The sequence below is a fragment of the Daphnia carinata genome, chromosome 10, assembly GCF_022539665.2.
Source record: "Daphnia carinata strain CSIRO-1 chromosome 10, CSIRO_AGI_Dcar_HiC_V3, whole genome shotgun sequence".
NCBI classification, from domain to species: Eukaryota; Metazoa; Arthropoda; class Branchiopoda; order Diplostraca; family Daphniidae; genus Daphnia; species Daphnia carinata.
In genome coordinates, this window is record NC_081340.1 from 7,328,018 (window position 1) to 7,350,174 (window position 22,157).

Below are 22,157 nucleotides of genomic sequence, written 5' to 3' on the forward strand. Positions count from 1 at the left end.
AGTCATTACTTTACTTGAAGGCAAATGATGTTTTTTATTATGATTAAGGCGGATGAAATTGACACACACAAAAAAACTGTTAATCGGATCACAAAGCAGCTGGTAGAAATTGCATTTTTTTTCCTCTCGTTTTTTTTAGCAATAAAAAAAGTTTGATAAAAATATTTGCTCACTTTTTGATTCTCTGGCCAGCACATTCGATAGCCGAGAGCAGGATGCGTTTCTCGGCCAGACGTAGGAGGACGCACATTCGCCGATGTGGGCTCAAATCCTCTTCCAGCATCTTTAAATCCGCCTAGGGCGACAGAAATTCAATCAAATCAATTCTGCTCTGGATTCTTTCAATCAAGAAAAATTCCAGTAGCTGTGAACCAGTAGACCACTTTGCGATTCACGGGCTACGTCTATACGAAACGAGTGTACTTCTTTGGTGGTCGGATAGAGCTGGAGTAAAAGTTGGCATCGCGCTTTCAAGAAAGACCACGACTTGTCTTCCACTTCGGTTTCGATGCCACATTCCTCATGCATCAAATTTGACGTGTTATCCGACTGAATCCACCGATCTGTGACCGCAAACCATTTTTCTTCATTACAGCTGGTTATAACGCATTGCAAATCAGAATGTTACCGAGTGAATCTTTCGTCATGCAAAATAGCCGTAAGAACGCCAGCAGTTGTCCGTCTACAGGTTGCGGTCCAGCTTTTAACTGGAACGCTATCGGACCTGAAATCTTCTCGTCTGACAAATTTTCGGGTTATGAAATAATGACGGCAATAAAGCATCGACTAAGAGCATATTTTTTTTTTTTTTTTTTTTTTTTTTAGATAGTTGACAGTTAAATTATTACCCGACAGAATGTGAAGTTTACACAAGAGCGCTGCCCTCTGACCAGCTAGTGGGTCACTTTTGCTGAGGCCGATTTTGAGGGTTAATGCGTCATGGCTATTATTGGTATCTACAAAGCCGTTATGGATGAGCTGCTCCGCACAAGTCCTTGTTCCATAAAATATAAAGACCTGCTCTCCAGCCCCGAAATCGCGTCCTGCTTGGCACACTGTTCTCCGGCTCTCGGGATCAAAATCCGTCGAAAACTATCACAATTGAACAGCAGAACAATAAATCGAAAAAGATACAGAAAAAAGCACTGAGAATTTAGATGACTTTTGTGTAAACGTTGCGTTCATCTATACCTGTCCATCTTGGTGATTGCAAAAGTCCCACAATGGAATCAAAGCGTTGACGAGTGGCACCAGCTGCTTTTCTTTGCCATCGCCTTCCACGATTTCTTCTTGAGAAGGTATCAGGTTTTGTCTGGTCATCACCGTCGAAACAGCCCATCTGTTGAACGAAACACAAAAGCGATAAAAAAGAAGAATCTTTGTTGCATTGTGCATAATGTCTAATAAAAAACATAGACGTAAACAAATCATATCGTTATAAATTTCTTTTTGAACAAGGATGGAAACTATCGGTTTTCTCTTCGGCGGACGTCAGACGGGCCGAAAGTTACAACGTCACCGTATCCTTTACACGTCGAGAAAGAAAGACAAAAAGAGCCACACAAACAAGAGAAAATGGCAGTTTTCTTTTTTTTTTTTTCTTTTTCGTGTAAGAAAAAAATTCAGGCGGTAAAAGCTCAAAGCTTAAAATAGCCATTTGTTGCATCGTTTTCTTTCTGTTTCAAATTTCATCGTTTCACTTGTCTGCTATTGGATATGTTTCACAGGCAGAGTGTATGCATTGTATCCTCTGTACGATTATTTTTTTCTCTTTTCTTTTCTTTTGTGCTTATTTATTTCTTCTTTCCTGGTATCGCACGCAAAAGAGAAAAAAAAGGGACGAAAAGAATCGCGTCTAGAATTAGAGCAACAAGCCGCCATGGGTGGCCCGTCGACGACAGCCGGCTAGTAGACATAGATATTACTAGAGGATCTTTGTTCCCGCGGCCGATTGCATTTTCAAATTTATTCAATTTTTTTTCCCCTCTGTTTTATGCAGCTGTTCTTGCCTTACGTGTACTAGAAATAAAAGAGGCAAAGAAAGCACATAAATAAATAAATAAACATAAAAAGAAAAAGAGGGCTTGTCGCAGGTGATTTAAGCTAGTAACGAGTAACAATCAGTTGTCCGTCAGCGTGTGTAAAAGGTACGTCGAGCAAAAGGGTGTTACAACATGAGATATAATCTAGATCTTTTCTTGGATTGCCAAGTGCCGGATGCTTTCTTTTTATTTTCCGCACTTTAAATCGTAATACCGTTGCAGAATTGCGTGGCAGTTGATAAATTCGGAGACAATAAAAAAGAAGCTAGAACGACAAATAATATGAAATTTTTGAACGAAAAAAAAAAAAAACTAAACGACGTAGCAAGCATAAGAATGCCTTTTCTATTTGTGTTTTTTTTTTCTCTTCTTAATTCCTTCTATTCAACCTCATTCTCAAGCGCCGCAAATCGGGAGCGTCATGTGGGCGACGCGACAAGTGACTCCCTGTTGTGGCCGAAGCGGAATCAGAAAAATCTTCCCTATTTCCTCTCAAGTTTTCCTTTTCTTCTTCTTCAGTTACAAATATCATTTCTATCATGGGCCGTTTATTGTCACGCAGGACTGGAGCTCTTTTTTTTGTGCTCTTGTTGTTGCTATTAAAAAAAGACAGAAGAGCAAAAGAAACAAAAAACGAAAGAGCTTTCTAAATGAAATTTCTCATCGCTTATAGCTTTGTTCCGACTGATATGAGAGCCTCGTCCATCGAGAGCTTCTTCAGATCACGAAGGCCGTTAGCCGTCTGCCAGCGAATACTGTTCTATATCTAGGTCTTTCGATGGATGGGAGGCTACGTGCGAGGGACGAAAATGGCAAATTACTGGCCAACTCAACGGCTCAATGACAGCTGGCGATTTCACCATTTTGAGCCTCTCACTTGTTCCCCACAATTGTAACACGTCTCGCTAGAGTATTTGACAAAGGAAAAGAGAGAAGGAAATAAATGGTTCGGATTCATTTACATAGCCTTTTGCGTTATGATTTCCTCCTTTCTTAATTCGGTGCAACTGCTGTGCCTATAGGAAAAACTTTCGCCTCGATCCCCCGTAATCGTTTCTGATTTTCCTTCATCCCGATGGGGAGAACACTAACCAATTACAAATCGCTCTCTTTCTCCACGAAAACGAACAAATTTTTTACCTCGCTTCGCGGAATAAAAAAAGAACACTTTGTTGTTAAGTTTCTATTACGTTTTCGCTGAAAGAAAGCTAATGAACAATCTCAAAAGCGTTAAAAAAAAACTAAATGCGGGCTTTGAAAAAACGCACGAAATCGCGCAACGATTGCAAATGAACTTGACGGACAAAAAATTCCTTAGATTTGCTATTACCACCCAGGTATATGTGTTTTCGATTGCCATTCACGGGTGACTGGTCAAGTAGAATAGCCGGCGCAAAAGAAGAAAGATGAAGAAGAAGAAGATGCAACGTATATATCGACTTATTTCTCCCCTACGACTTGCACTAGTGCAACCCACCCTACAGCAAAGACTGGAGCAGCATGGGCAGTCGAGTGTTGAACTTCTGAAATTGCATCCATCTGTTGCCCGGCGTATGTGGGTGTGTGTAACTGTGCATGTGTGTGTACGCAGGTAGGTGCGGGAGGCGGGGTGTTTGTATGTGCGCGCCATGAGGAAGGCATAAGTGGGACAAGAGTCCAGCCGAAAGAAAAAAGAAGAAGAAGAAGTCAGAGAGACAGAGGCAGGTGGTTACACCAATGGAGACCAGTCGTTGACGGAATTCGTACCGAGCAACATCTTCCACGCCAGCTAAGCGCGGATGGTTATCCGTTGTGTTGTCCAAAAAAATTGAATTCGCGTTTGGTACAACAACAACTACAGCATCAACAACACTAAAATCGACACTTTGTTTTGGCCCACTACTTGGTCGACTAGCGTGTTTGTTCTCAAAGTGAATTTGTGTGATAGTGTTTGTGTGTTCCGTGTGTGATAGTGTCTTTCAAGAAATTATCGACATTGACGCACCATGCGCACCGCATCATCTGTAAGTCCACATTTCGCCGCTATGCAAAATTCTAGTTCGCAACGGTAGTTATCAAAAATTCATTTGAAAAAAAGGAAGGGGAGGGGGATGGTTGGCACTAATGATCGATGACCGATTTCAAACGGCAAATTATTAATTGGGGGCATCCCGATAGGCAATTAATAGGAATAGCGACCACGCTACCAAGGCCGTGAGATCATGTTTTCCTTCGGGGTGTGGATGAGACCCGGAAACCTAGAACAGCAGCTGACTCTGGCCGCCAGAAGCCATTCATTCATTTCAAGACGTCTTATGAGAGCGCGCGTCATAAAAAAGGGAACGAGAGAAAAAAAAAATAGGGGAAAAAAACACACACAGACAATAATAAAATGAAGAATCTAAAGCTCCTCTGTGCGTAGCGTGGGGATGCGGTAGACTTGGCACTGAAACAACATAAGGCGGCTGTTGTTACATTGAATCTCGATTCGACCGACAATTTTTTTATTTCTATTCATACGAAACTTATTCTTTCCTGTCGCCGCCCTTTAAATCCTATTTTTAATCTGGTAAATGAAAAAAAAATTCAAAAATAAATCAGCGTACACTCGGCGGGGCAAAAAGCTTTCTCCTAAACATTCCGAAATGATTGCTTACATTTCCCATCTATTATGATGACTCATATCAGATCATGCTTGGCGGACATGGTGAAGATCACACTAGATCTTCAATGTACATGCTCACACATTTTATGATTGATGTAAAAATATGCTCTGGGCTTCTTCTTTAGATGATGGCGCAGTCTAACTAGGTTAGCCGAACGACCGGAGGCAATCGCCCGTGAAAACTGCTCGAAAACAAAAAAAAAAAAAAAAAAAAAAAGGAAGGAAAAAAAAATTATCAAAGACAAAAAACTACCCTGTAACATGGGAATTAGGCCGACTGTTGGCTCAGGCCAGTCTGCGATGGCCACCGCTACGTTGCGATACATCATCTTCTTGTCGGTGATGATGGGGGTAACAGGAGGACAACAGCTTCCAACGCCAAGAAATCATGACAACCTGAACGCAGCTGAAATTCGATTCGACCCAAGAGCCCTAAGCTGGATGGAATTTACCAAGCCTGAGCCAAGCTCTAGCCACGCATTGCAACAGGTAAGGCCTTGCTACATGTGTGTACTAAATAACGGTACAATTCTTCTCAAGACTGAAGTGCGCACTAGGAGAAATCATTCTTATTTTATATATATAAAAAGAAACAAACTGGTTTCATAAAATCTCATAAAGGTATTATCACCTTAGTTCCCGAGAATTTCTCTCGCGAAAAAAGAAAAGCAAAACATTTGTAAGTGGATTTTCAAGTGAAAAATCCCCGCTGAATGGTGTGATTTTTCTATTTGTGTGAGATAATTTTTCTAATGATTCTCTGTACACACATTTTGTCACTGCACTCTCTTCGGCAATAGAAACACCAACAATGGCTTCAGCCGCCGATGCCCGTAAACAGCAACAGCCCGCGAAGGTAAGGCCGAGCTTTTTGATTTATCGATTGCATTATAAAACGAACAGTAATATAAAAAGATAGTAGTAGAAAAGTCCTATTCCTTTCGGCAAAACGGTGGCCTACAATAACATCAATAATGCTGCTAACAACCTCTAACGATATCTCTCAAAGAGATGGGACAAAAGCCAATAGGGACGAACACGTAGTAAATCTTTGTCCAGCCGACGTGAACGATCTGACCGAGAGATTTGTAAAATGTAACTAAAGAGGACAAAAAAAAAACGCACCTGAAATAATAGTTAATGGGCAGAGCTTTCGCACGACACGGACTATGGGCTCCACATTGGACTCTTTTCGAACGAAAATAAAAAAAAAGGGGGAGGAATTCAAAAAAGTAGATGAGAAATTACCTCAGCCATGAATCAAAGCGCACCTCATCATTATCATTGGCATTGATTCCAAATGGAACAGGAATTTGCAACAAAATCAGTTGTGACTATTTCCATTCTGAGAATATGGGTGCAATTGAGAGCAGCGTGAGCTTTACTGGTTGCGGGAATGGGGGGAGATTGCATCACCTGTTACATTTCTCTTCAATCGTAGACCCAGGCAAGATTTCATGGCGGATCCCGAACTATGTCAAACACATAGATCTACGTCAAACTTATGATTAACATTTTTTTTTTTTTTGTCTTTAAGAACGCCTGAACAGCAGTGGAACCCGCATGGACAGCATTGGCCAGGGCATTTTGATCATTCGCAACAGCATCATCCGCTATTAACTAATCATCCCGATCGGAGTGCCGCACACCAGCAACCCTACCGGTCCGTGCAGCTTGCTGACGAGATGCAGCGACGGCCAAAACAACAACAAGTGCCTCCTATTCCAGCGAGGGATGTGCCAAGTGGATCGATTTCTAGTGAACAGTGGCATCGCGAATTAGCCCAACCACCCAGGGAGCCCACCTATCACCCGGGAGGGGCTTCGGCGTCATCAACCGAGACGAGCGACATCCTTTCCGACGTCCGATCTGACGAGATCCTCGAGGAGGAATTTTACGATAGTTCTGAATTGTTTGAGGAGGACGAAACTGAACTGGATTCAACGGGCGGCGAACATTCGGCCAAAAGCAAAGCCGAAGAGGAAATGCTAACAAGGCAAAAGGACGAGGAAGATGCGACCATGGAAATACTGAGCGCTTTCACGTCAGGCTTATCTAATTTGCCCCGGCGCAACGAAGAAAGCGGTTCAGATAAAGAGCAAGTGAGCGCCAAAACACCTGCAGCATCCATTCAACAGACGCCGACATGGAAGCAGCTTTATCCGCAACTATTGGGACCAGCGACTCCACCGGGTAAACGGGTCATCGTTACGGAAGAACATCCCTCGTCTAAGCCTAAAGCGATCGACAATCACCGTGTTAGTTACGGGTTGACAGCTGCATCGGTTTACGCGAGGATCCAGCCTTCTCTGAGGCCTCGCAATGGAACGGGCGGATTGCGACAACGTGTCGTCCCTCGTCCTTACAAACGGCGGCCCATTACAGTGAAAAGTACGACCACCGTGCCGGTGGATAAGCAACAAGAACCACACGCGCAAGATGTCGAAGAAGGCGATGAAGAGGAGGATGAATTCGATTTGATTACAGAAGAAATCGAGACTGAAAATGAGCCTGCGATTACGGAAATCGAAGAAGAGGAACTCAAAGAAATGGCAAACGAAACGCAACAGGAGAACGAGCCGAAGATTGAAGCGCAAAGTGAGCCGGACAAGCTGTCGTCAAAGGAAAGCATTCAAGTGAATATTGCGGCTAATGAAACAGAGGCGATCGGAGAAGAAGAAGAACCGATCAATGAAAAATCGCAACCAGTTATTCAGCTTAAAAACCCAACATCCACGATGGAAAATGAAACATTGAAATCTAAACCATCGTCGCCTGCAGCAGCCAGCGGACCGGCCGACATCAAATCGCTTTTGCGTAGCGCTGGGCCTCTGAGTTTGAGTGAAATCCTACAACAAAAAGGCATGAGCCTGGCCGACTTGCTAAAGGGTGGTACCCAAATTGCTCCCGTTATCGGCGTAACCACATCTTCGCCCATCGCTTCAAATGCAGCTTCGCCAAAAAATCAGGTGAAAGTAGAGCACGATACTACGTCGACAGCGACCCCGATTACTTCAACTCACACAACCACTGCGACACCGATGGTTACGGATGCACCGATCCGGCCGGGCGTAATGCCTTCGGTGAAACCCATTAGTTTCCGAGAGTTGCTCGCAGCTAAAAATGTCACACTGCAAGAGATCATTCATCCCGATATGACTGTCATCGGGACAGAAAAGCCGATCGCGGCTGTTGGAGTAGGAGGAACGCTGAAGCCGGGAGTCAAACTGCCCATTCCATTCGCACCGGGAAGGGGCAAAGGTCTCGCCGGTCTAGTGGCTTCGACGGCCGCTCCATCGGAGGAGCAACCAGCCGAGTCGATGAACTCAAAAAGTACAACTACTCCACAACCGAGCAAGCCAATGAATTCGAAATCAGTGAGCGAATTGAAACCGTTGATTTTTGGAGGCGGACGACCGTTAGATGAAGACTCGGACGCCACAACAACCACTTCAACTACGACAATAAGGACGACATCACGACAGATGGTGATCCACTCTAAAAGACCTTACGTGGCGGGTATGAACGTAGGGGAATACGGCTCTCACTTGGGCAGATCTTTTGAAGAAGAGGGAGATAGCGATGAAGACGGTAGCAACACACGTTCGAAATCTTCTAACAATTTAGTTGGAAGCTATGGGATGCAGAGACCGATAGCTACGTCTCGACTGACACCGGCCCCTCCGCGTAAACAGCGGCCGGTTCTTAATTTCAATTACAACGCGTTATCAGAGGAGGAAGATGAAGATGAGACGGGAACGACGACAACTTCTTCACCCATTCTAACCCACTTCAACGAGGATGAACTTATTGAGAATGATCCCTATTTCGATCTGCCCGTCAGCGTTCGCAACGCCATCATTGTCAGTTCAACCATCGGAGGTTTCTGTTTGGTCGTGTTCCTCGGCATTTTGCTCGTTTTCCGGATAAGGCAAAAGACACGCATACGACTCCGTCATCCAGCAGCGCTATTGGGTTTGGGGGGGATGACGGATATGACCGCATCGAACGGCAGTGATAGCAGTGGAATAACGACGCCAACTTCGCACGCGGCCAGCAAAAGCGGCTACGCCAAACTGCCACGACGCAGTAGTTCCCTATGGGGTACACTTCGCAGATCGGTCAGACAAATGGAGGTCCATTATTCGTAGGTATTACTTTTTTTTTGTTTAAGTTTACCAGTTTGAAAAGAAAAAAAAAAAAAAAAAAAAAAAAAAAAATGCCTTCTTCTGTAAAAAGAAGAGGCAACTGCCTATTTATCCACCAAAGTGGGGTGCTAGCTGGGTTCTAGAACTGCTCACCGGTGTGTGTGCCTTCGTGTGAATGTGAAATGTCCTGTAGTGCCTTGCTCATTGACTTGTCTTTCTTCTTTTTTTAATACACGAAACATTAAGTGTTGGAACTTACCGGTAGTCGTTGTACGTGAAGTTCGCTCGAAGATTAGACAGAGCCGGATCCACACTTTTCTACATGGAATAAAAAATTACAAACATTATTTTTCGTTTCGTGACGTAGTTAAAAGATAATGTAGTTCTTACCTGAAGTAAGGAATAAAAGTAAGAATACTGACGGGCTATGTTGCGGCACATCTTGAGGGCATCATCTGTAAAACCAAAAGAGGGAAAGCGTGGTAATCATATCAATGTGTTTTGTGTGCTTATCATAGTAATTTACCAAAGGCAGGAGATCCTTTCAGCTCAGTAATTTCATCTGGGCTGAAGTACATAACTGTGTCGTACGAACTAGGTAGTGCATCAAGATAAGGTTTCCAAAAAGATTTTGGGTTGTACAGCTCATTTAATACGTGAAAAGCGAGGGCAACATTCGGCATTTGGCTGAGAATAGGATCATTATTGATGAAATGCCCTAAAACATGAGACATATGAAAATATTGACACCGTTGCTACAGGAGTTTGACATTTTCATATGTTGTACCTATGCTGGATTTTGTGGCAGTCTCCGTTGTCAACATCAATTCTTGAGGGATGGAGAATAATAATTCACCAGATTTTATGTGCTTTTTGGCTTTGACGCAGCATCCATAAAGTGGCAGTTCGGCTAGTTCCACAGGACCCATCTTCACATCATGTTTTGTCATCCATTCCACAAACGATGGCAAACTCTCATTTCTGCTAATTCTCAACCTATCCAAACTTCTCTCAATTTCACGTATCTTTTCTAGAAGATTCCAGGATTCCGAATAAATTTCCCAATCTTTCGATGGCGATGAAACCGAATACGAGCATTCTACGAGGAAGCAAAATGCGGTTAGGAATTTTTATTGGCAACTGTTGGAGAAAGTTTGACTCACTCTGCAAAAGTTCATCCACTAATTTCTTTAACTCCTCTCTTTTCACTCGAGTTAATCCTTTGCGAACAAGATTTGAATCTGCATTCGTTTTCTTCCCCATTATTATTCAATTTAACTTGAGAAATAAATACTGATGTTAATGGCGCTCTGAATATAGACAACACGGCCGTCGTCTGCTTAAGATTCTGATTCCGGGATCTCTTGCGTTTTGCCCACATGCCGGCGGCCAGGCTGCAAGCTAAAAATAAAAAAAATCTAAGTTGTTACGACTGCAATGTTGTGTACCAAACGAAAGGAATTCATGTAACAATAACATCTCCAAGAAAACAAACTACTGCAATTTCCTACGGCTCATAAATCGCTCTACTGGGAAAATTGAAAATATGCCAGTTATGTGAATGACATGGGCAAGTATGCAATATTATCGTTATTATACGGTAGGCTGCGTTCTGCTTCCATCGCTTTCTCTCAGTCAGATTGTGGCCTAACCACGATAAATGTCCCAATGCAGCATCTCGTTCCATCCGTATTGCTCTATAATTGTCGAACGTTGGCCTACCAAGCACTTTCAAGAACTAACAATTCCAAAAAAGGACCGTGAATGGCCTCGTTATTATGGTCGATCTTGCATGTAGAAGGCTGGAAACACGAGTCCGTGAGAGCGTGAAGTTATGTGCCAACAAGGAAGTCTCGAGGGTAAATTTGCTTTTCGACACAGAGATGAATCTCTCCGTTTTTCGAGTGTTGTGTTACATTTCCATGATCTAGTGCCTGTTACAATTGCGTTTTGTGTACCTTTTCTAACCTACTTCGATCGCATTCACTGCGACGCATTGACCAAGTTTTTTTCCCCCTTTTAAACACAGCTTTATATTTGTTTTTTTTTCCGTGTATTATGGCAACATAAATTTCGGCCCATGCGCTAAAACTTTAACAGCCATTAACTAGCCACGAAATCCCTGAGTCAGAAATGAGATGCCTAACAACAAAGCTAAATGTTATAAAAAATGTTAATGCCATGAGCGAAAAACAGAAATGAAAGTTTTCTTTCGTTGGAAATAATTTCACCTAAATTAAGGAACTTGAGAAGTAGAGGCTTCATCTGCTGGGGCATCTTTGACATCGACTCGTCGTTCGCCCGAAGAAGTCTCCAAGGAAGAATTAACACTTGTACTACTATCGGTATCAATGCAGCTATCTTCGTGTGTTTCACTCAAGACAATAAATTCACCAAATCTAATGCCACAAGGAGTAGAAGAACGATTCGCACTACCATATAAACTATCGCACTTTTCCTCGACACTTTCAGTGTTTTCACTGTTTTGGCTCATTCGTGAATCGACGGTCGGTGGATTACAGTCTTCAGCAGACGACTCGAGATCTATAAGCTCTGGAATTTTGTCTAATTTTGGATTTACTTCTAGAATGACACAGCAATCATTGGTCGGATCTTCGGGGTAAATTGGTTCAAGTTTCGGGAGCAATCTACCTTTTTCTTCGTTTGCAGGTGTCTTCTCTTCACTCTCGTTCCTATTCAAATCGGAAGGTTGCTCAGAACAAGTTGCAGGCTCGGAAATTTGGCCGGATATTTTCGAGTTTTTGGTAAAGGATATCGTACGAACATTAAAGTCTTGGGTGTTTTCGACGTTTGCTTCGGCATCCAGGAATCCCTTCTGATCGCCTTCCATAACTGCTTTTTCGATAAAGATTGCACACTTTTGAACATTTGTATCAAGCTGATGGACTAGTTTTTCATCAATCAGCTTCTGATTAGATTTAACTTCTTTGCCATCTGCTGCACTTGAGACAGGTACTGTTGACGAGCAACAAGCATCCGTTTGACTAATGGGTAATAGCTGCGCTGGAACATTTACTGAAGAACTTGAAACAAAATCCGTTTGACAAACAGTTTCCGGTTTGAGATTCATTTGATCGCTAAGATCTTTTTCCTCAGGAACAACGTGTTTAGATAACGCATCAACAGTATTAGCTGCTAGTTTTTTCGAATGGGTGGACTTATAATTTTCTGGCACATCTTTGGATGTGTCTGCCACAGCTAAAGAATTTTTTTGTACAACTTCACTAACATAACCTTCAATGGAGCTGATTGGTTTCTCAGCTAGTTTCAGGATAGCTGTTTCAGTTTGAATTTCCTCAACGATTCGCCGTTTAGTACAATCTTTGTCGAGTACCGGATTGCGGAGGGGAAATGGTTTTGTAAGCGAATTTGTTTTCGCTGTTCCGTCCGGAGCATTAACAGCTTTTTCTACGACAGAATCACATGTCTCCGTAATAGATGAAGTGATCTCAGTGGAATCTTTTTGTTCCGTCACTTTGGAAGACGTTATGGGAGTACGAATGTTGAGTCGAATGCGAGCCGAATGCGAACTCTCAGCTTGTAGCTTATTAGTCTCATCCTTTTCTCCGGAAGGTTCTCCTTCGAGTTCGGCAACCGGAGTGTTATTTGCCTCCTCATTCCTCACGAATTCCTGCCGTTTTTGTTCAATACGGCGTTGTTTTTCTTGCTTTTCAGTTTCCTTTTTTCTTGCCGCTTCTTTCTTCTCAGCCTCCATTTTTAACCTGTCCACTTCTTTTTGCCGGATTTTTGCTCGCTCCTCTTCTTTCTTCCGGGCCGCATTCCGTCGCAAAGCAGCTTGTTTCTTTACCGTTTGCGTTAGCGCCGAATCGGGCCGTTCCATGCTGCGCTTGAGATGTTGGTCGTTATGACCGCTAGATGTCATATGCAACTGGGCACAATGTAGATCGCCCATCCACACATCGCAAAGCTCACAGTACCATGCCTTAACTGGCTGAAGATTTTGCAATCCATTGAACGGAATTCGGATTCCTCCTTTTTCCTCTGGAACTACGGTGTTCTTTTTGTGCCACGGCGTAGATGGTACTCCCGTTGATTTCAATCTCTCCGCGTGCTCTTTTGAATGCAGATGGTTAAGATAGTCGTTTAGTTTATCTGTTATGACGTCACACAGCTCGCACCAATGCTGTTGAGGATCGTAATAGTTGTAACGATTACTTAAGCGCGTCTTTTTGATTTCGTACAGATCTTCTTTTAGCTGATTAGTATGCTTTAATATAATCTTTTCTAACGCTTGGGCACTAACCATCATTTCTTTCCCAAATTTGGCTTTTTCCAGAATACTTAACGAAAAGTTTTCGTATTCCGCTTCTTCCGCTGTTTTCTGTTTCATTTCCAGGTCAGCCTGTTGCGTTTGAACAACCAAAAGTTGATGGATCAGATTCATTTGTTTCTCCAATAGGCCGTCGCGTACCACTTGAAGGCGTTGTTCCTCGACAGATCCTTTTTCGGAGTTGGTCGGTACAACTGTTGCTGAAGTAGATGGGGGAGTTGGAGGAGGTACGGTTTGTTGTGGCGGCGGAATGTTCGGACTTTGAACGGAGCCAGCAGGATGGCTAGCAGGAAACAAATGGGAAGGCCCAACATTTTGCAACACGGAGTTTGGATTTATTTGTTGCAGATGTCGCTGATAGAGCTGCTGTTGAAATTGTTGCTGCACTAGAAGTTGTTGGTGAAATTGTTGTTGGTGAAGTTGTTGTTGATGAAGCTGTTGCTGATGATACGTTGCCATATCTAGCTGCTGCTGCTGCACTGGCGTTTGACAGTGTTGAATCTGTTGATTGTAATAACCCATAGCAGTTGGAATGGCGGAAGTCGATTGAGATAAACTAGTAGGCGGAGCGATGTATCTTGGGTCGACCGGAGCAGCGACTTGTTGCGTTGACTGAACAACATGAGCAACATGATTAACTTGATTGCCGTAATTTCGAGTGAACAACTGCGTGGTCTGTTGGGTATTGACTACAACGTTGTTTGGCGGTTTTTTCTTAAGTTCTTTGGGCCCTTCAGGTTGCTCTTTCAAGCATTTCGTGTTCTGTTGCTGCTGCGATGAAGAGCGCGAAGGCGACCTTGAAATGGATCGACTCCTACGCATTATCACCGTACGTCCCACAACATTTCGGTGAGTGCTGTCGGGAGTTGCGCGTTTTCGGTCTTTGGATCCAACAGGCGACCGTGAATTCCGTTTTGGTCCTCCTGCTCCCCATCGACGATGAGGATATTCAGGTGAAATTCGTCTGGTCCGCTTAGATATTGGTGAACGGCTACGGGAACGACGCTGTTCCGGAGAACCACATCGAAAGTAGCGATGAGGGCGTCGTGGAGATCGGCTTCGGGATCGCGATCGACTTATCCGCCTTACTCTACGCATTTCTGTTTCTCGTGAATCCCTATTGCCGCCATCAGGATTATCAACCATACGAACTTGGCGATGCCATTCCGGACTTCCCAGAATGGATTTCCCTGCAGAGTTTCGATCACGCCCATCAAATGGAGAACCATTTCTCGTCGATCTATTGCTATATCTACTTCCGGAATCTTCGACTACCTTTCGACGCGACATTTCAGCATGATTGCCTACATCAGGTATTTGGCGGGGGCTTTTTCCTTGGTTATTTGATCTGACGTTTGGTGGAGTCAATGTTTTCGATGAACGCTCAGAAGCATTTTTGCCCTTGGTAATATTGCCCGCTTTTGGTCTGCTGGCATCGTTATATGAAGATGCAGCAGGAGATACAGTTGCTGTACTTTGCTGCCTCTGACGAATGTCTTCTAACGCTTGTTTTAGGTTATTTTCAGGTCGGAGGTTATCTCTTTCCGGGCCTGTTATTTTCTCCCGAGGTTCTGGTTTCACTCTTGCTGTTGGCTGTTTATCTCGTTTTGGCGGAGCAGTTTGCATCGCAGATGGTTGAGCTGAAAAAGCTGTTGGTTTAAGTAAGCGTGGGTCACAAGGTAATGCCACGGCATGTTGCTCAAAATCCTCAAACGACCTCTGATAGTTAGCGTATTTTGTTGGAAAGTCTTCTTCTTCCTGCTCGTCTTCCACTTCATTCGTTTGAGACTGATCTTTGAAAGCAAAGTCTACATCCAATGCATCGAGAATATTATGTACAAACGAATCTAAATTCATGTCTTGCTGGTTACTGTTGCCAACAATAATCGATTCATGTCTCCCAAAAGTGGACTGTTGACCGATTCGGTCTTCTGTTGAAAGTTCAGCTATCCTCCTGTCATTGTTTCTAGTATCTGGTGTTCTTTCTTTCATGGGTCTTGTAACAAAATTCAGTGAGTTTGCATTGACATGAGGAGAAGATGAGTGACAGCTTCCAGATTGTGGTGGTTTCAGGTATTTTCCTTTGTCATTCGGCAAGGATTCATTCATGCTGAAGTTCTGGTTCTCACCAGAAGGATAGGGATATTTATTACCACCAATTGGAATAGGTTTTGGCTGGAGCCTTGGATCTGGCATAAATTTCATCACTCTATTGGAATCTGGTCCTGATGCTATGTGGGGAGTAATGTTAACACCATGCCTTGGATTGCCTGGAGATAAGAAAAAACATCGAATGACTGGATTGATCTCTACATTTCAACTATGAGAGAAATGTAACCTATTTGCGCCCCCAAATGCATGTGCTTGTCAATAACATTTCTATTTGGATTATGGGCATTGACATTTTGATAAGAATGCGGATGACTCCCGCCAGGCTCGTCGTCTTGCCCATATTTATGATGCTCTTTGAAGTAGCCCGGATTGAATCCACCTCTACCTCTAGGCATTTTATTCAGCAATTGGTCTACATGTGCCCAGCAATACCACTTGATAACCGAATTATTACACTTTTTAAAGTTAGATAACGAATGTAAATTTGGACCTCTCCTATTGCTATCTCATATGGCGTTCTTGAAAGACCTGTGCTACCTGTGGAGTCTATCTTATGGAACTGTAGGGAAAATACTGTATCTTATCTGGTGTGCGCTCCAAATAGCTTACAAAAAGCAGACGACAATTGCAATTAGTAATGCTACATTGCTGTGGTAAACTAATATTGAAATTTTCATAATTTGCTTTTCCTATTTTCGGTTTACTTTTCTTGAAATTTTTGGTCTCTCTTGGTTTTTCGCCGTTTGTCGATTTTACGCCTACTTTTGCCCGTTTCTTGGCGTATCTTACGTTACGCATAGAGTTAGGGCACATTTTGCAAACACGTTTGCCGAGCGAAAACTCAAATTTCAATTCACAGAATCGAGCTTAAGAACTATTTTTCCCAAGTACGAGTTACAATTAAAAATTAAATTTTATAAAAACCTCATACACTTACGATCAGCCATTATTTCTGTCCTAGGATTCCTCCCAGTTGCGCAATCAACGAAACCTGTCAAATCGTTTTCATGCAGACTACAATTTCTTTGAGCAATAAAAAGGCACACTAGAAAACGAAAAAAAATGTAAATCCGAGTGTCTACCAGTCGCGTTTCTGTAATGGGTGTACTAAAAAGACGAAGGAAAAAAATCAGAGTTATTTCTCAGTCTTTTTCTTGGTTATAAAAACGGTTGTGTCGAACGCATACAAAACAGTAGGCAATGAAAATGGGCATACAAGAGGTTCTCCTTCATACAGGCTGCGTCTGCCGAGTACTCACGTTACCAATTCGACTGGTGCTTGAAAACTATACAACGTGATCGAACGCTCAGACTGCGTAGAATAGCAGCACGCCATCCCACGAACAAGAGGATCTACTGGAGCTTTCTAAATAAGCTCAGCCCTCTTGTCATTGTTGGCAGTCTTACACGTAGACGGAGAAAAAGACACCCTGGGATTCCTTTTGATCTCCCGGATGCATCGTATGTCGCCTACGAAGCTAATGAATACGTTTAATTTTCAAACTCAAAGGTCAATTCTTTGTAACATAAACTCTTAAATGTGCAGTCTACACGCAGAAACAGCGACCTAAATCTCATGTCTTTGTTACCAAATCAAGTCAAAGAAACACCACTTGTTGACTTTAATCGTGTGTTTCTTTTTTCAGCTAGTAAATACTGGAGAGTTATTTGAAATTGTTTTGGACCTTTATATAGAGATTATCATATTATGCACGCAAAAACGTAAAAGCTGCAATCTAGCCGGTGCAATCTAGCTAGATGCTCGGAGAGGACTGAACTTCTCTGCCTAGGTCTAAGCGATGTGAAAGTTAATATCAGAAATCGTTTCCTGGGACTGTAAAACAAAAGTTGCAGAGTTTGCAAAGACGTGAGCATTTCTACATGTAGCCGAAGAAATAAAAAGCCTAAGACCAAGTTTTAAACTTAAAACGAGACGTATCCCCGAAAGTGCGAAAGACGAAGTCGTCGTCAATGTTTAATAGTCGAAAGAGATCCTTTACTTTACTTCGCCATTTCGCTGTCAAGTTACGACTCTCCGAAAGACAGACGAATTTTTTTGCTTTCTTTCTTGTAAACATGAACGCGAGTGCTCGTGTATCGTACAGGCTATATTTTACGAGAGACACGCAGATGGAAAATGAGATTCGATCCTGCTCTCATTTTTTTTTTTCCCTTTCTACATGGACACCGTGTAACAGAGCTTGCAAAGAAAATGGGGTCTCTGCTGCTCTGGTTAACAGTTTTATTATCTTACTACCCCTCTTTCCTTTTTTTTTTGTTTTCAATAGGCAGGCACGGGTTACATAGTAGACAATCTCTGCAGGCCATTGAATGATGAACTCTAGTACTGTCTATATATATATATATATATACACACACGTTCAAAAGGGGAGGAAGTCTTACGTTACAAACAGCCAGTACTAGTACCAGGCCAGTACCAGTACAGACCTGTATTGGACATATAAAGGCTACAAATTAGTCTATCGGCTATCCAGGTTAAACCATGTAGAAAGACACAGAGCTCTGCTCTGTTCCTGTTGTGAGACTGTTGCGGGGACTGTACGTGGCAATGGGACGGTCGGAGTATACGTTACAAGAAAAAACACTGCTCATCGATCTGCGGCATGGAGGGGAGGGAAGACTGAAACCCAATACAGAAAGGCTTACGTATTGTACACCTTGACCACCTTGACCAGCGGGAGAGAAATAAGCCTTTGGATGAGAAAAGCCGTGTCCCCCTTCCGTTCAGCTAGTGCAAACAATGCATAGCTTCTTTGCACTGTGGAATGGCATCACAAATATCGTCAGAGACGACGTGTTCCGCATGGAGACGTAGATCCTCCTTTGAGTCTGTTGTAGGGCAGTCGAGAGCTTGTCGATCACTTACCACAAGTCAAAACAGTGATGAAACCTGCTTGATTTGATCTTTTTTTTTTTAAAGAAACACTTAAAAATATTTGCATCTTATTTTCCGAGTTAAATGTTATAGGATTGATTATCGTATTAAAAATGTCACTGATTTTTGTGTTTGTTTATTTAGGAAACTGCTTAAAATTACAGTAAAAACACTGCGCAACATGGGTAGAGCGTTTACGAGTACATGTTCTGAAAGGGATTTGGTCAAAACAAACAAAAGGTCAACATACTTCAAAATAAAAAATAAAAGGAAAACCCTAATTCGATATGATACAGAAAAAAAAGTATAAGTGACACGTTAACGCCCCCCCATATTAAAGCCTCTTAACCACATACTCATTTTCCTTAAAGAACTTATGAGGTAAAATAAAATCAGAAAACGGAAAAGGCTATCGAATAATTAAAATTTATCAAGGCTCTTTGATTGAAAAAAAAAAAAGTTGATTAAAGGGTACTTCCGAAAAGGGTATGCTGGCGAACAGTAATCGCTTCAAGTTTTTGCCATTAGGACGATACAATAAATTGACTTGAAAGTTGCTCTCTATTCAAAACTCTGTAGTTTCTCTGCCCACGTGAAGCTAGTCGTGGGCGAAGGCGAAATATTTTATCATTACCATCAAACAGACGGATGGAGAAAGGCGCTGGATAACCGTAACATTCAAATGAATCGACAAGTTTTCAAATGCCACCCTCCATAGGGCAAAAGTAGTTAAAAACAAAAGAAAAAAAAAAGAAAAAGAAATCGAATTTACTTTGCATAGCAGAGAGGAACTAAATGGCAACATTTATGCGAACCCATAGTAATTAACATGCTAATCGACATGGCTCGTAGAACATCTATGAACGTTAAAGATTGACTTTCGCATCATTTGACGCTTGTCTCTCTATACGTGCTGTAAAAATACATAAGAAGGCAGAAACCCCCGTTGCAGTATATCCGTATAGAGCTCATAGCTAACTGACGAAATGATTCGATTAGCCTGACGGGTTTAATAATGTATTAGGCTATATCCCAAACACTATGCGCATTGCCATTCCGTTTCGCGTCTATAAGCTATTCAGTACGTTTATAGGCTGTTGCAGAAGAAAGGCTGCATACATTAAGTTCTTTTGGAATTCAACTTTTTTTGAAGCTCTAAAAAGAAAACAAAATAATGCCACCAGCACCTAATAATCCATTTATAAAGTGAAAAGCAAAAAAGAAACTAAATGGTACAAAGACGTTCCTAGAAGCAGAGAGATAAAGCGTGAAAAATTATCTCCCCCGTGAAACCCGGACTATCACCTCGATATCGCGTATTATTCCATCCTTACCCAACAAACTTCGAAAATATGGACCAGCGAACACAAAATTAATCGGAAAGCTAAAAGATTACGATAAACGTACATATTTTTTTTTTCAAAGAACGCAATCTTAAAATAGTAAATTGTGAAAGTACATCCTTTAAATGAAGCATCACGTAACAGATGCGCTTGTACGCGTAATGTGCGGGGGAGAGACGCATCAGTTGCACGCTGAAAACTTTGTTGGGCGGAAAAAACTCAGCAAAGACAGATGAGAGAGGATTACAAACTTTTTAGATCAAGAAAAAAGATTTATAGTAGACATCAGCGTAATACCGAATCTCTCGATCGTGTCTACACCTTCTTTTTGTTCAGCTCAGCAAAATTATTTAAACAAATCTCTAATCTTTTCTGCACTGTCCGTTCTATCTTTGGAATATTTTGGCCAGCACGTTTATTGCGTCATCGGAGAGCGACGCAAGAGAATAGACGCAACACCCACAACAACAACAACAAAAAAAAAAATGCATTTACTGGAACTGTTTGCTTTCTCTTTTTTTTTTTTTTTTTTTTCTTGTAGTTGGCAGTTTTGCTGGCGCGTCCCAATAGGCCCGGCTCTATATAGGCGTCCAGCGGCCTACACGCCTTAAATATATTTATATATATATATATATACCGTATTTTGAGATGGGGAGAAAAAAGGGCAAAAGTATTGCGTGTAGAATAACTGCTGTCATCGATTTAAAGCAAACGCTTATGTTACATCCACTCCCAGCGCTCCCCGTGCTGTCTGTCTATTGTACAATTTCAGGCCATCAACAAGCGGCGCACGTCAGACCGATTTTACTTAAATATTTTCTCTTAAAAAAAAAAAATTGTGTTGTTGTGTGGCTTTTGGGCGACGATTGGCTATCCGTTTGGATCTAATAATCCAACTGTAAAATCGATTGATCTTTCACCTTCCAAGCGTTTTTTTACGTTAGTGGGAACACGGCGGGAGATTTGAAAAAAAAAAAACGCAAAAGAAAAATACATGACCATTGCTTTTCCTCTGCATCATTTACCCCCCGCTTGCTGATTGTCTACTTATTTGTTTTCTGTCTTGCAACGGCTTGAAAAATTACAACGACAAAACAAATGAAGGTGGAAACGCTTCGCAGCAAAAGCGGCAAAGTCACCCTACTTTACGACATTTTATTTCCCATTTTTTCGTTTGGCCAACAAAAAAATGGCAGAAATTGATTAATGGATCTTTTCTTTTCTCCGAGAATTATCCCGTGTTCATCGGTCACAAACATTCGATTCTTTTAAATCTATTTTATTTAAAAGGTTTAAAACGTACACGTCATCATCATCGTCTTAGTTGTTGGGCTACTCGATCAATGATAACAACGAGAATACCTAGCAACACACACATAACGGAAGTGTTGAATCCCGGTTATAATTAAGAAACGACAAACGAGTTGTAATATTCAGATATGTCCCCCCCCCCCCTTCGCGTTTTGCATACCCTCTAAGGAATCTTTAGAAAAGACAACGATGCAAATCCACTTCTTTTCTTGTCAAGTGGGTAGACACGATTTCTCACTTGTAATTCTTTTGGATGCTGAGTGATACACGCACAAAGATTAGAAAAAAGAGAAATGATTATTATATCCCTCCCTTTTTTTTCTCATCGTACAATAAATTGGACAAATCCGTCAAACCCTAAGAAAAGCACTTCATTATGCATCTGCTAACTGCGTTAGCTTTTAACACACACGGAGCGCTAGAAGATTTGAACTTCGTCAATTCGGATCTATTTTATTATTTTTTTTTTTTTTGAAACTTGCTGATTTACCTAAGGCTTCATCCTCCTATACGAAGCATCAGTTTTTCTCCGTTTTAATCTATGACGGTGAAAAGTTAATTAATGAATCCTTACTACTTAAGGCGGATAAATACGAACTAGACAGAATGTCTAAAGGTAACGCCCACAAACGAATTAGTCTACCTTGTGTCAACGACGTCCAAAAAAAAAAAACGAAGAAAACGTTAAAAGAATTATACAATCAATTAGTCAATTTCTTTTTTTAGTTTGCTCGTTATTGTTTTCATTGATTTTCTCGTTTCTATTTCAGCGCCACTACCACCAAAAAAGGGGAAATAAAAGAAATACGGGTAAAGGTGGGGCAACAAGGAGGTGCCCGCGCACATTATTTCACTCACGCAGACGACGGGGGCAACACAACAAAACACACACACACACATATACTCTGGCCTTTTTTTTTATAAAGACACGGGGGAAAAAAAAAATAAAAATAAAAAGCTGACGTCGGACGGGTTCTATCGTTGGGAGGGGAGTTTACTCAGTCGACCGACGCTCATCCGACTCGTTGCACGCGTTCTGCTTCATCTCCTCTTAACGGCTACGCTTGCAGTATCCGTGAGCACGGCACGTTACAGAAAAACACACGGACATTTTTTTTTTTTGCAAAAAACAGTGGCAAAGCCTCTGTTTTCTTTTTATTGCCTTTACATTTTTTTTTCTCGGAATCAACAAAATCAATAAAAAAAAAGGGTCTTTTTTAACGGTGTGCTAAACGACGTTTCCCGTCTAATCACTCACGTTCAGTCAAGTCAGCTCTCCGTCCCGGAATTCTTCAGGCTTTTATTTATTGCAGGTCAGTCTACGATTACATACTTTTTTCTGTTATCCC

The 22,157-nt window shown here is 41.9% G+C and overlaps 4 protein-coding genes across 7 annotated transcripts in view; 2 read left to right on the plus strand and 2 right to left on the minus strand.

Moving 5' to 3' along the window:
• LOC130701128 (actin-histidine N-methyltransferase-like) lies at positions 1-10,170 on the minus strand. The gene is made up of 10 exons (XM_057523093.2): positions 9,998-10,170; positions 9,622-9,933; positions 9,361-9,552; positions 9,225-9,289; positions 9,094-9,152; positions 1,192-1,339; positions 849-1,092; positions 629-739; positions 424-563; positions 1-295 (listed from the first exon to the last, which is right to left on the minus strand). The coding sequence occupies exons 1-10, from the start codon at positions 10,095-10,097 to the stop codon at positions 170-172; spliced, it is 1,497 nt and encodes a 498-aa protein (XP_057379076.1). The 5' UTR covers positions 10,098-10,170; the 3' UTR covers positions 1-169.
• Positions 3,765-9,088, plus strand: LOC130701097 (uncharacterized). The gene is made up of 4 exons (XM_057523046.2): positions 3,765-4,045; positions 4,812-5,175; positions 5,487-5,542; positions 6,224-9,088. Exons 2-4 carry the CDS (start codon positions 4,948-4,950, stop codon positions 8,835-8,837), a joined length of 2,898 nt encoding a protein of 965 aa, XP_057379029.1. The 5' UTR covers positions 3,765-4,045; positions 4,812-4,947; the 3' UTR covers positions 8,838-9,088.
• LOC130701093 (uncharacterized) overlaps positions 10,103-22,157 on the minus strand; it is an 18,190-nt gene continuing 6,135 nt past the window's right edge. Inside the window, exons 1-3 of one of the 3 annotated variants that reach the window (XM_059497126.1) lie at positions 15,485-15,817; positions 11,066-15,416; positions 10,103-10,235 (exon numbers count right to left, since the gene is read on the minus strand). In XM_059497126.1, coding sequence (XP_059353109.1) covers positions 11,071-15,416; positions 15,485-15,653 — 4,515 coding nt within the window. In that variant the 5' untranslated portion in view covers positions 15,654-15,817 and the 3' untranslated portion in view covers positions 10,103-10,235; positions 11,066-11,070. Of the gene's footprint in view, positions 10,236-10,862; positions 15,417-15,484; positions 15,818-22,157 lie in introns of those variants that run through there. The other 2 variants (XM_057523039.2, XM_057523041.2) reach the window with 2 other exon arrangements.
• The window catches only part of LOC130701138 (uncharacterized), a 17,505-nt gene continuing 9,665 nt past the window's right edge, over positions 14,318-22,157 (plus strand). Inside the window, exon 1 of one of the 2 annotated variants that reach the window (XM_059497130.1) lies at positions 14,318-14,459. The gene's annotated coding sequence lies outside the window, so the exon portion shown is untranslated. Of the gene's footprint in view, positions 14,460-21,500; positions 22,122-22,157 lie in introns of those variants that run through there. The other variant, XM_057523111.2, reaches the window with a different exon arrangement.